At 41.4% G+C, this 13,707-nt stretch overlaps 1 protein-coding gene across 1 annotated transcript in view; it reads right to left on the bottom strand.

The window, feature by feature from the left end:
- TPH2 (tryptophan hydroxylase 2) overlaps positions 1-13,707 on the bottom strand; it is a 113,546-nt gene that overhangs the window by 34,024 nt on the left and 65,815 nt on the right. Inside the window, exon 8 of the mRNA XM_070052640.2 lies at positions 11,340-11,466. Coding sequence (XP_069908741.2) covers positions 11,340-11,466 — 127 coding nt within the window. The remainder of the gene's footprint in view (positions 1-11,339; positions 11,467-13,707) is intronic.

Genomic DNA, 13,707 nt, shown 5'->3' with positions numbered 1-13,707 from the left:
GGAGTCTTGGTTTTAACTTGGTCTCAACCTAAGGTCTCAACCTTACACAGGCATTGTAGTGCAGCAGGTTGAGCCACCACTTGAGACAATGACAATGACGTAGTATCACAGAGTGCCAATTCAAGTCCTAGCCACTCCACTTATGATCCAGCTTTCTGTTCCTGCTCCTGCGGGGCAGTGGATGATGGCCCAAATACTTGGTTTCCTGCCACCCACATGGAAGAACCAAATGGAGTTCCTGCCAGCCCAGGTTGTTGCAGGTATATGGGGAATGAACCATATACCTGCAGTGGAAGGAAGATCGCTCTCTTTCCTGTCCCCGCCCCCAACCGTCTTTCTCTGTGTCATTTTGACTTTCAAATAAATACATCAATTTTTCTTAAAATAAAAATAAGACCAAGGGAAAGTAGCAGTGAAAACAATTTAAAAAGGACAAAAGTTAAGTTTAATGGGGCTAGTTAAGAATTAGAGTTTCTTGCAACCTGCTACTGCTTTTCTATATTGATGGCAGATATAAAAGTAAATGTAATGAGTTGGAATAGATATTATTAACTTTTCATTAATTTGCTCTTAGGAATAACACACAAACTGATCATCCTTCCAAACATCTCAGTTAAGAATTATACCAGTGCATTTCTTCTAGCCTTTTGTCAGCTTTTTATCAAACAATCCAAAGAGCTAAAGTAGTTCAAAGACTCTACATGGAATAAATAAGCCTGGAGCTTGTTTCAAGCTTTCTGTAGAGATACTAAGATGGTCATTTTTAATGCCATCCATGTTCAGAAGGAATTATAGCTGGGCATAAATCTTTTAGTATCCAAAGTTTCTCTGCCCCCAGTCAGATAGATAAAGATAAGAGATCAAGAAACACACTAATGTCCTTGGCAATTAGGAACATGTTAATTAGCAATTCAGTTATATTTATAATGTGAATTACAGTTGACTATTAGTTTAAGACTGTACATTTCATTACCATTGTCAACATGAGAAAGTATTGGTTATGCCTGGGAATTCAAATACACTTGATTCACGGCCATCAAAAATGCCAGTCAACACAAACTCTTAGTGCAAATAAATTGTTTTGATAAAGGAAAGTACACACAGAACTCTTTAGTGTTAGTTTCCTGACAATTCTTTCCTGAAAAAATAAATAAATAAAATTTAGCTGATCAGGCCTCAGCTCACAACAAATTCACCCTTTCAGAAAACAATTTTAGACTGTGTTTCCTAAACTGTGCTCCTTGGAATATTAATAGCCTGGAATGTTAATGGGCGTTCCATAAAAAGAGACTGTTTCCATTTAATGTATTTTCTTAATTCTCTACTTTTTTCACATTTTAACATTTCCAAAATGAACCTACCCCTTACAATGTCAAAAAATTTGCTAGCTGAATGTTTTTTCCCTTTAACAAGAAAAACAAACAAAAAAGCCACTGTTCAATGAAAAACATTTTGACAATCAATGCCATCCTAGAATGAAGGACATATGATACGTTTAAAAAAATAACCTTGTTAGGGAGCGGTGCTGTGGCCTAGTAGGCAAAGCCACCGCCTGCAGTGCCAGCATCCCATATGGACATCGCACCAGTTCAAAATCCACCTGCTCCTCTTCCAATCCAGCTCTCTGCTATGGCCTGGGAAAACAGCAGAAGATGGCCCAAGTGCTTGAGCACCTGCACCCATGAGGAGCCAGGGGAAACTCCTGGCTCTTAGCTGTGGATCGGGCCAGCACCATTTGGAGTGAACCAATGGATAAAGATCTCTCTCTGTCCCTGAGTCTTCCTCTCTCTAACTCTGCCTTTCAAATAAATAAATAAATACATCTTTAAAAAAAAAAAAAAACCCTTTTTAGCATTTTGGGGAAATCATCATATTACTAAAGGTCCTAAAAAGTCCTACACTTTGAAATAAAGTTGTTTATTTAAGCCAGTGTTTCCCTAATTTTTATACATCCTGTCTTGAATGACAGAGCTCAGGATAACATTTTGTGAGGCTAGTGTTCTGGGAAAGGCTGTGGCTCCTCCCTCACCCTTAACTAGTACTTCCTGGCATCAGCATTATCAAGACTCTGGCAGAATCCCCTTCCATCAGAAAGTGAAGGTAAACACGTTTCTGGGTCAACAGAACCAAATGCATGACCTAAAACTCTCAGCAGAGGGAAAATTCCAACTGGGCCAGAGGCTGATTTATTCTGCTTGGAAAACATCTGCAGTGTATTCGTCCTGATTGCTTTCTCCTACAGATGATGCACGGTTTTGTCTGTTTCAGATGCCTTTATGATGTCAGAAATGAATGGACTGAATTAAAGCCATCTGCATCATAAGATGGGACGCACCCTTTGGTTAAAAAAATGCCCCTTTACATTTCCTAACATTTGGGGAAAGGGAAATCAATATTTTTCTAGGACTAGTTCCTAAATTCACTTGATCAGTAAATTTCTGTTTGTGCACCCCAGTAAAAATAAATAATATAAGTCATATGGAAAAACAGCAGATGAACAAGGAGAGCAGATACACAAAACAGAAGCAGGGACCAGCTCTCACGGCTGCAAAATTCCATGTTCAGACCTTGAATGAGTAAGTCCTGAGCAAACTCATCTCCCACAGCCCTATACTGCTCTGACACTACCTTATTAATCCAGTTTTCAGAAAAGCTATTCAAAATTTGGAGGTAAGACTGAAAAGCTACTGTGTGTCTCTGGAAACACGTACTTGAACAGTCTAACAGACCTGCTTGTGGAAAATGTCCCTGCTTCCCCCAGAGGGTGGATCCCCTCTGAACAGCATCACCACCACCTGAGATCTTGTCAGAAATGAAGAACCTCAGGCCACACACCAGACCTCCTCTGTCCCAGAATGCATTTCCACAAAATCCCCGGGTGACTGTGTGTACACCCAGTTAGAAAAGCTCTGATTTAGGAGATGCAATTTTTGGTGACCTCCTATGCACTACAAAGTGAAATGCTAACTTGGGAAGATTGACAAATTGCTAATTATTTTTGTCTATTACAATTCATGTAAATGATTTCTGTTTAGTAGAAAAAATAGAAAATACAACCTCAAGGTTCTGGTTTTCTTGCCCTGTGGGACAACAGTCATTGTACAAATAATTCCAGGATTCCTTCTTTGAGTGACTGTTTTTCAGTACCTCAAATTCTTCTTTCAACTAGATTTACTATCATGTTTCCCTTCATTAAAGAGTTAAGGCCGGCGCCGCGGCTCACTAGGCTAATCCTCCGCCTTGCGGCGCCAGCACACCGGGTTCTAGTCCCGGTCGGGGTGCCGGATTCTGTCCCGGTTGCCCCTCTTCCAGGCCAGCTCTCTGCTGTGGCCCAGGAGTGCAGTGGAGGATGGCCCAGGTGCTTGGGCCCTGCACCCCATGGGAGACCAGGATAAGTACCTGGCTCCTGCCATCGGATCAGCGCAGTGCGCCAGCCGCAGCGCGCCAGCCGTGACGGCCATTGGAGGGTGAACCAACGGCAAAAAGGAAGACCTTTCTCTCTGTCTCTCTCTCTCACTGTCCACTCTGCCTGTCAAAAAAAAAAAAAAAAAGTTAAAGGAGGGGCCAGCACTATGGCACAATGGGTTAACGCCCTGGCCTGCAGCGCCGACACCCCATATGGGCGCCAGTTCGAGACCCAGCTGCTTCACTTCTGATCCAGCTCCCTGCTATGTCCTGGGATAGCAGTAGAAGATGACCCAAGTCCTTGGGCCCTTGCACCCGTGTGGGAGACCCGGAAGAAGCTCCTAGCTCCTGGCTTCAGATAGGCGCAGCTCCGGCCGCTGCAGCCAGTTGGGGAGTGAACCATCAGATGGAAGACCCCCCCCCCACTCTCTCTCTCTCTGCCTCTCCTTCTCTCTCTGTGCAACTGTGTAACTCTGACTTTCAAATAAATAAATAAATCTTTTTAAAAAAAAAGTGTTAAAGGAATCTTTTGACACATGCTCAGTGCATAGTGTGAGTCATGTTTATGAATGTTTCAAATTGTAATTCAAAACTAGTTCACCTCTCAACTGAAGTAAGATTTTTCTCTCTTAAGCACCAAAGGTCATTTTTTCTTAGGAAACATTCTGTCATCCAGCAACAGTAATTGAGAAGGTGCAAAGTAATATAAAGTTGAATCTAGCATGGACTTGTCCCTCAAGGCTGGAATGATCTGGTGTAAAATCTAACTTCAGAGGGGGCCGGCGTTTTGGCGTAACGTGTGAGTCTACCACCTGTGATGCCAGCATTCCTTACGGGCATCAGTTTGTGTCCCAGCCACTCCACTTCCCATCCAGCTCCCTGCTAATGGCCTGGGAAAAACAGTAGAAGATGGCCCAAGTGCTTGGGCCCGAGACCCATGTGGGAGACCTGGATGAAGCTCCTGGCTCCTGGCTTTGTCTTGGCTCAGCCATGGCCATTGTGGCCATCTGGGGGAATAAACCAGAGTGAATCAGCAGATGGAAGCTCGCTTGCTCACTCTGTGTGTGTGTGTGTGTGTGTGTGTGTGTGTCTCCTTCTCTCTAACTCCACCTTTCAAATAAATAAATAAATCCTTAAAAACAATCTAACTTCAGAGACAAGGGCTAGTGACTGGGAGCCTGGTCTTTGCAGCTTGCAAAAATGATCTGCAAAGAACCTTTTGTTTTGTTTTAAATTTTTAATATGAAGGCTTTCAAGCATAATACACATTTTCCAGTTATCTACAAGCTCTACTACTCCTTAAAATTTGTATCTGGCTATTTCACATGTCTTTGCTACCTTCCTTGCCACTCAAGGCATTTAAGCTTACAACCCCTAACGTTCTCATTCATTTATTAAATCCACATTAGCCAGTACCATGGAGGGAATTGACTGGTCTCAAAATAATAACACAATCTAAGTAGCCCTTACTGGGAATATTTTTTGCAAATCTATCATACACAGACCTCAGACATCTGTGAGGAGTACGAAAAGAATACGGCTACCAAATCTAGTGCCTTTATTCATTATCCACCAGACGGCAAATTACTTATGCCTAACAATGCATTTGAAATACATTTTCCAAGTATCCATCAATTTCTTAGATTAAAAAAAGAGTTTCACTGAAATGCTTCCCAGGGCATAGAAACCACTGCCCACATATACCAGCACACAGTCTCATTCTCAAAACTGATCATGATTACAATGTCAAAATACATATCATGCAGAAATACAGCAAGGAGATACAGCATCTATAGGCAGGATAGCCCAGACCCTTTGAAAATCAGACCCAGAAGTTCAAAAGCTACTTTGGACAAAACTGAGTTTGTCAGAGCCAATTAGTCCTAGCAGAGGTTGTTTGCTCCCTGAGATGGATTTGTAGACATCACAGAAAGTTATTAAGTGTCTGCTTCCACTAAGCAGGACTCTCTTTTTCATAAGTGCTTAAATTCACTAAACAGGGAAAAACAGGCCTCTATAAACAGAGTCATTAATAATATAAATCTCACCTGGAGTAAAAGACTAATACAGCCTGTCTTACCGTTCTGCATAAGTGGCGATTTCGTGGCTTTCCATTTGTGCTCTCCATGGATTTTCCTCCTTTTGTGCATCTCATCTCTCATTTTCCTCTAGTACTTCAGAAGGCCTCTATTTCTCATCTGACCTGGCTTGCCACCACGAACACCCTCCCCATAGAACTTTTTACTTTTACCCCTGCCCGTAAGGCTTCAACTCTGAATCTCCCAGTCACTAAATCAGCCTTGCAGCTCCAGCTTATGGCCTGAGGGACATTAATATGCATGCTCTCCAACAGGCTATTTATTACAGGTTTACTTTTAAATCAGCTGGATGGAACCTCATTCTGTTTCAAGACCATCTTCTGGCTGTTTTCCACTCTGCTTTTCAATGGGGGATGCAGCGTGCCTCTAGAAATCAACAGTCTTAGTGTCATTTCAGGAAAAATCATCCCAGCCTCCTCTCACCGTGAGTCCGCCCTTCTCCCCAGGTTCATATCACACTGGAAAAAAAAAATCCTTCCAAATTTCTCTTTAGTCTATAAAGCCCTTTTCCTATTAAAACTTGGAAAGAATTGGAACTGCAAAGCTTGTAAGAGACAGAAAGTGGGAGACTTGGAATGGGGATAGAAATCATCTGAGCGATCTCAAGAAAAGAAATGAGATAATTTGTTTAAAACGTGGTAAGATACTCATGCTCATAAACTCTCCATTTCACTTAGAAGAAATTCTGAATCTTTTGCATTAAAGTCTCTTGCAAGTTTACACTCTCTTGATTTGTTCTGTCGAAACCACTCTAAGATGACAGGCAGGTCGGCCTTCTTTATGGATGCCTAATGCAGCCTCATAGGTCATCAGTGTCTCCTCTATAGAGAAGACCATCTCTTCCGGCTCTTGCCCCCAGTTCGGCATGCCATTCTCCAACACGGAAATCAAAACTCACATATGCTGGGAAAACTCCCCTTAAGTCCCCTTCCCTTATATATCTGTTCATAGATACAAATAAAAAATGGTATAGACTCCAGTTTTCTCTATTTTTGTGTACTGGATTCTGAGTTCATTGAAGCCAGTCTTACCTCTTTGTCTTTTCATTAACCCTACCTCATGGTATCTAGGATTGCTTAGCCATTTCGGAGTGTTACTTTGAGTTGGTCTTCGCAGAAAAGCAAACATATTCCAGGAAAGACACCAAAAAAAGAGGGAAGAGGAAGCAAAGAGGAAAACATGACTAATCACCTATTGATCTTTACCAGATAGAGTGTTTCATCTCTTGGAACTAAGGCAATCCAAAGTCAAAGATATTGGAATCACATTAAGGAACATAAGTGCTTAAAGAGGACAGGCATTTGACCCAGTGGTTAAGACATCCCTAGAGTTGATCACATGCCATATTGGAGTGCTTGGTTCAAGTCCTGGCTCCACATCCAAATCCAGATTTCTGATCATGTGCACCCCGGGAGGCAGCAGATAATGGCTCAAGTACTTTAGTCCCTGCCACCCAGTGGGGAAACCCACTCACAGTTCTCAATTCCTGGCTTCAGTCTGATCCATCCCTGACTACTGTGGGCATTTGGAGAATAAACCACCAGATGGAAGATTCATGTGTGTTTCAAATAAATAAATTTTTAAGCTCCTTAAAAAAATCATCCTACCAAGTTGCTGGCTCTAGTAAAATAGATTTCAAGGAACAATCATTAGGGGTTTTGCTTGCAAGAAGAAAAGTAGAAATGAAGAATAATGGTCCCCAAAGATGTACATGCCCTAATCCCAACAACTTATATGAATAAATTCCCTTTGCATTTGTTAAGGGTAAAGATTTGGAAATGGGAAGAGTAGCAAGAATCATCCAGGTGGGTCCAATCTCATCACATAAACACTTAGAAGAAAAGAACATTTCCCAGCCATCCTTAGAGATGTGAAGACAGAAGAAACATTAGAGACGCAACATTGCTGGCTTTAAAGACACAGGAAGGGGGGTCTTGAGCTGGGAATGTGGGCAGTGGAAGCTGAAAAAAGCACATTCCCCCTGAGAGCTCCAGAAAGGAACCCGGTTTTGCCAAACCAGAGAAATGTCTGACTCTGACAGAAACTGTCATCTGTTCCTCCTTGCCCTCTTCACAACGTGACTAATGCTTTCTCGTCTTTGAGGCTCAGCACAAACTGTCTTTCCTGTGGAAAACCTTACTTTTATCCCTCTGAGCTGTAATGTTCCAAAATGTGAGAAGTACATCCTATTCCTTAAAAACAGTCTGAATGATGGAATTCACGGATCATCACCTGGTACAGAGTGTAAAACTGAAGGACAATAAAACTGCATTCGTGCCATTAAAAAGGAATAAGAGCACTCATAAGAATTCCCCACATCCATGCCACAGCCCATTCCCTGTGGCTGTAAGGGAATACCTGAGCCTGGGTAATTTATAATGAAGGAGGATTTTCTTGGCTCATGGTTTTGGAGGTTGTCCAAGAGCATGGGGCCAGCGAGGGCCTTGCGCTGCCTCCACTCACAGTAGGCAGTGGAAGGGCAACCAGGTGATACAGAAGTGGCAATACGTGAGGGCCTCATACCCTAAGAACCTGCTCTCACAGTAACCAACCCAGCCCTGCAAGAATTAGCCCTGGCCCACAAGAACGCAGTAATCCCTCTCAAGGACCTGATGCCCTCTTTAAGGCCCCACCTGCAAACACTGCAAAATACCAATGAAATTTCAACCTGACTTTCAGAGGGAACAAACTGTACTCAGACCCCAGCAATGCTCATTCATTAACTCCTGCCTATCCCTTCTCCTTGGTTAGATGTACCTCCACACTGCACTCACGGGCAGGCACACAGAGGCAGTCCCAGAGCCTGGCAGAGTTGAATGTTGGTTTGCGACTGTTGAGAGTCAGATGAGTAAGCAGTATTTTCATCTCTGGTCAAGGGAACAAGTTGCATAGTGCTGACACAGTGCTATAATAAAGCCAGACAATTTCCAGGGTAATTTGAAAGCACAGAGAGGTTTCCAAAACACGGGCTTTAAAGCCAGAGCCAAGGTTTGAGAACTGAATAATAGGACTCATGGTGTGGTGGTTTTCAAATATGTCCACAAATACTTTGACATTCCTTTTTCCAAAAGGCAGAAGATAATTCCTCTCCCTTTGAGTATGGTCTGGAGCGAGTCCCCTCTAATGGATAGAGTATGTTTACAGTCATTGATGAAGTCACAAAAGGAAAAATCTCTTCCTTCTCTCTCTCTGCCTCTGCTCTTCTCTCTCTCTCTCTCTCCCACCCCCCATGCCCCTATCTCTCTCCTTCTCTCTCATCATTTTCTATAGGGGAAGCCAGTAACCAAATCATAAACACCACTCAAGTAGCCTATGGGGGGGCCCACATGGTGAGGAACTAGGGCCTCCCGCCAATAACCACGTGAGTGAGCTGTCTTGGAAGCAGAGTCCCAAACTTTAACCAACCACAGGCCCGGCTGACATCTTGACTGCAAACTCATGAGAGTCTCTGTGTCTAAACCACTCACTCAATGCAGTGACTTTGAACAGCCCCCTTGTCTCAACTGTTGAGGAACAGTCTTTTGGGTTTTTTTCATGTAAATTGTTTCACTCTTTACTTAATACAAAGTTGGTCTTCTGTGTATAAAGTTAATTGAAAATGGATCTTAGTGGAGAAGGGGACCGGGAATGGGAGAGAGAGGAGGACGACGGGTGGGAGTGTGGGTGGGAGAGCGGGTATGGTGGGAAGAATCACTATATTCCGAAGGTTATACTTTATGAAATGCATGAAGTCTGTTGCCTTAAATAAAAGATTTCTTTGGGGGAAAAATAAAAAACAACAAAAACACTTTAAGCAGCTTTCAAATTCCCAACCATATAAATTGTGAGACAAATAAGTGTTTGTTGTTTTAAGCCACTAAGTTTTGGGATAATGTATCATATAGGACTAGGTAACTCATACACATAAAATGTAATTCCTGAGGCTGGCACTGTGGCGTAGGAGGCTAAGCCTCCACCTGCGGCACTGGCATCCCCTCTGGGCAAAGGTTCGTGTCCCGGCTGCTCCTCTTCCCATCCAGCTCTCTGCTTATGGCCTGAGAAAGCAGCAGAAGATGGCCCAAGGCCTTGGGCCCCTGCACCCACATGGGAGACTTGGAAGAAGCTCCTGGCTCCTGGCTTTGGATTGGTTCAGCTCCTACCATTGCAGCCATTTGGGGATTGAACCAGCAGATGGAAGACCTTTCTCTCTGTCTCCCTCTCACTATAACTCTACCTTTCAAATAAAAAAAAAAAAAAACTCTAAAAAATATACGTAATTCTTACAGTAGAGGTTACAAATTGGAAGTCAAGATCCAGATTCAGTCTACAAATATATTTTCCTCAGCTCATATTGGTGGGATTTTTAATGAGCCAAAATTCTTAACTAACTCAATTCCATTTAGAAATCTTGATAACCAATCTTTCTCAAATATTTGGAAGATATGGCAATACAAAACACCATGTCCACGCTGACAACCATCACTGGGGGCTGAGGAGCAGCCTCCTGCCACACAAGAGTCAGGTTCTCCTGAGGTCACTGCCGTCCCCACCAACAGAGTCCTTGCCACCTGGATGGCTCCTGCACCACTGCTGCTCCTTCAGTAGAGAAACATTTCTCAGTTCTCATATTTCTATTAAAAGTAAGACATAGAAAAGATGCTAACAGCACTGTATGTTCTAAGAAATCCAGGATAAAACTTATTTCTTGGGGGTACGGAAGAATATTGCTACATATTGGAAAGCTGCTGTGTGTAGTTATGAAAAATGCAGACAGTTTAAGATCCCTTGTTCTTCTGGTCACCTTGCTCATTTAGGCTAACAGGCTGGTGCCTATAGGAAAGTGAGATTGCTTTTTCCTTTACTGGACTCTTCTGAAGGTGGCTAAGGTAAGGCATGTGAACTTGCTCTTCAGCATCTTAAAGGTAGCAGCCAGAGTCACACCTTTCCTCTCATACTGCTTGTTTTCAGGAAAATCTTGCTGATTCCATTGCATCTAGTAAGTCCTTGTCTGTTTTGATCTTAGAAGAACTGCTGAGCTTGAGATTCTTATATGTGGCTACAATCACCTCAACCAGTCAAACAGATAACTAGTACAAACCCTACTTTATCATAAATATATACCTTTTACTATTACTAATATTTCTACAGTGTCAGCAAACTATAACACACACACCAAGTCTGACCCACTACCATCTTTTGTAAATAAAGTTTTATGGAAGTGCAGCCACATTCATTCATTTCTGTATCTCCTGTGGTTGCTTTTGTACCACAGTGGTGAAGTGGAGTAATTTAGAAAAATATCTTATGATTGGAGAACCTGAAATATTTACTATCTAGCTGACCCTGAATGAGAAGGATAAAATAAAAATATTTTTGTGGCCAGCAAGTCAAGAATTCACTTTGCTTCCAAAGAACACAAATGGGAAAGGGGAGGATTAGCCTACTCTCTCCAGAACATTTGTCTATAATTCATACTACTATAGTCTTATTGATCTGTGATTATTTTAAAATTTACTCTATATAAGTGAAATGACCATCTTTTTATTTGATTATTGTTTATAGCCATTGCCTATACTTTTTACTTGATGAACTCTTTACCTAGTGGAGAATTAAGCCTTGACTAAAATGTAAATTAAAAACATTATGTCAAAAAAAGAAAGGAAAGAAAGTAATATTCTTAGAATTGTATCAATGAGCTGCACTGAATATCTTCTCTTTGTATTAATATCACATTAACATGAAAATACAAAGTATCAGATGATACAAAAATAAACTACAGCAAAAATAACTCTGAAGCTTTCTTTACCCTACAAATAGACATAATTAGAACATTTTTTAAGTTGCAAATGAACTCACCGTGGCCAGTTTCTGAACATCTTCATCTGATGCTCCCAGAGACGCCAGTCCTATTTCTTGTGAAAACTGAGCAAACTTAGGATCCGCCAGTAGGGGGACGTGTCCCAGAAGTTCGTGGCATGTGTCTCTGACAAGGAACACATCACAGTGTCACGTTAAACAAGAAGGTTTACACTGTCACTGAAAGAGCAAGGCTTAAACTCCTCAATATACCTCAGCAGTAAAATTAATTACTGTTACCATATCTCATCAATTCTAGGCTTTTTAATCGAACTTTAGCATTTCTGAGATTCAGATGCATCTTACATTCAATAGCACTTAAATTTTATGATATATGGTATTTTTTAATAAAATCAAAACAATTATTTTCAAGTACTTGCTATTAGCTAAGCACATTGTAATATCTTACGGTATACATAATGTGTTTTAATCCTCAAGACAATCTTAGAGAACTGAAGTAATTTACTAGTTAAAATCCCCTGTAGATCAGAGGTAGGTCAACTACAGGCACAGCTCGAATCTGACCCATGTCTGTTTTTGTAAGTAATGTTTTATTGGAACACAGCCATGCCCATCCATTTACATTTTGTCTAAGGCCACTTTTGGCCACAACTGCAGAGTGAAGTAGATGTAAGTGAGATCATGTGGCATGAAAATCCTAAAGTCATTACTACTGGCCTTTTACAGAAAAAGTTTAATCCACAGTAACTACAGCGGATTCTTGTTAAACTAAATTAAATTTGGGCCTCAGGATGCCTCTATACTTGAGTACTTGGGTAACAAATTGCAATCTAACTTAGTATATAAAATAACTGAATGCCTAATGAGGAGTATACTCTGGTAACACATAGCCATCTTAGTTAATCATAGCAGCTGAGCTTCACTCGCATTTGGCCAGTTGATTCAAGTAAGGCAAAATGCCCAGCTGTAACCAACTACGCTGTCTGTCACTTCTGTTTTCTGTCCATAAGCGCTATCTGATCACAATGCAGCCCCAGACTTCTTTGAATGCAGTCTGTTCTGAGGGCTGTTTGATTCTAGAATCATGAATCAAAGCCAGCTAGGGCATTTAAATTTGTTGTAACTTTGCCCTAACAGTGATGAATTCAACAATTGGATTGGCTGTCAAGATGTTCAAACTCTTGCTTTTAACCGTTATGCTCCACTGCATCCATGGTACATTTCAAGGCACTGGGAAACAGAAGAGAATCACATTGTCACCATCAAGTGGCTTTTCCCGCAATTGCTTTAACACAAGTAACTGCTGCGAGACAGTTCTTTGGAAGATTCTCCCAGTTCTCTGCTTTGGTTAGCCTGAACTAGTGATCACAGAAGCTTTAAGCCTCTCTCATTGGCTTGAGTGTCCATTCAGAGCTGGCTACGTGGGCAAAGGACAAGGATGTGTCTGAGTCATTGGTGTGAGTAATGAACTGTTCCCTGATGCCAAACTATCTCGGAATGAATCCCCCTGTAACTCTCTGGGAATAGATTGAGATGCAGCAACATTTTATTTTCTTGACAAAAGCTAATTAGCCAGGTAGTAATTGAAACATGTTAGTGATTTCACCTGTGCTCCTCTGAAGTATATCAATTAAAATAGGTGCTGTAACATAAACATCAGGTATTATCACCATTGCCACAAATATAAAGTAGGTTTGGATGGTCATATGATCGAAGCAACTGACTGATGGTCAAGGGCACAGATTGATGCCCATATCAAACAAATGGCATCCTTCAATCAGAAAATCCTGTTCCCACAACTCTACCTATATCCCCAGTCTTGGCCAGCCCCCTGAGAGACACATCAGATTGAAAGGGTAGTCACATGAGAATATGTGGAGAAGATATTCAAGAAAGTCCAAATGCATCCTCTGTCAACTCCGTGAAAATGGCCTCCTTCTTTGCACATAAACTGACTTTGTAGAAAAGAACATGTGGCGGTTATTCTCCAATCAAATTGCTTAAGGCAGAAAATCATATTCATGGGATTTTAGGACATAAATGGTATTTAAATTTTATCCATGTCCTTCATTTTACCTAAGATGAAGTGAAAAAGGAGGGGAGAGAACTTATGCTGACTTCTATTAAGTACTGAGTCTGTATTAAATGCTATCATATCACAATAATTTAATCTTCATTTACAAGGAAGCCTTTTATTCCCATGTGACAAATGGAGTAACTAAAATTCATGACACTTTTAAGTTTTTCCAAGGGACAATCACACTTTTAGTAAAAGACAGAGGCAAAATTTAAAATCAAATTCTTCTGACTCTAAAGTTATGTTTGTTCTGCTCTCTCTTTTTATTTGGTGATATGGCATAAATGAGAAATGGGTGGGGGCTGGTCATGAAATAGGCTGTAGGGAGAC

This window comes from Oryctolagus cuniculus, chromosome 11 (assembly GCF_051225735.1).
Source record: "Oryctolagus cuniculus isolate XC-2025 breed Fujian yellow rabbit chromosome 11, ASM5122573v1, whole genome shotgun sequence".
Lineage (NCBI taxonomy): Eukaryota > Metazoa > Chordata > Mammalia > Lagomorpha > Leporidae > Oryctolagus > Oryctolagus cuniculus.
This window is presented reverse-complemented; position numbering and strand designations above follow the sequence as displayed.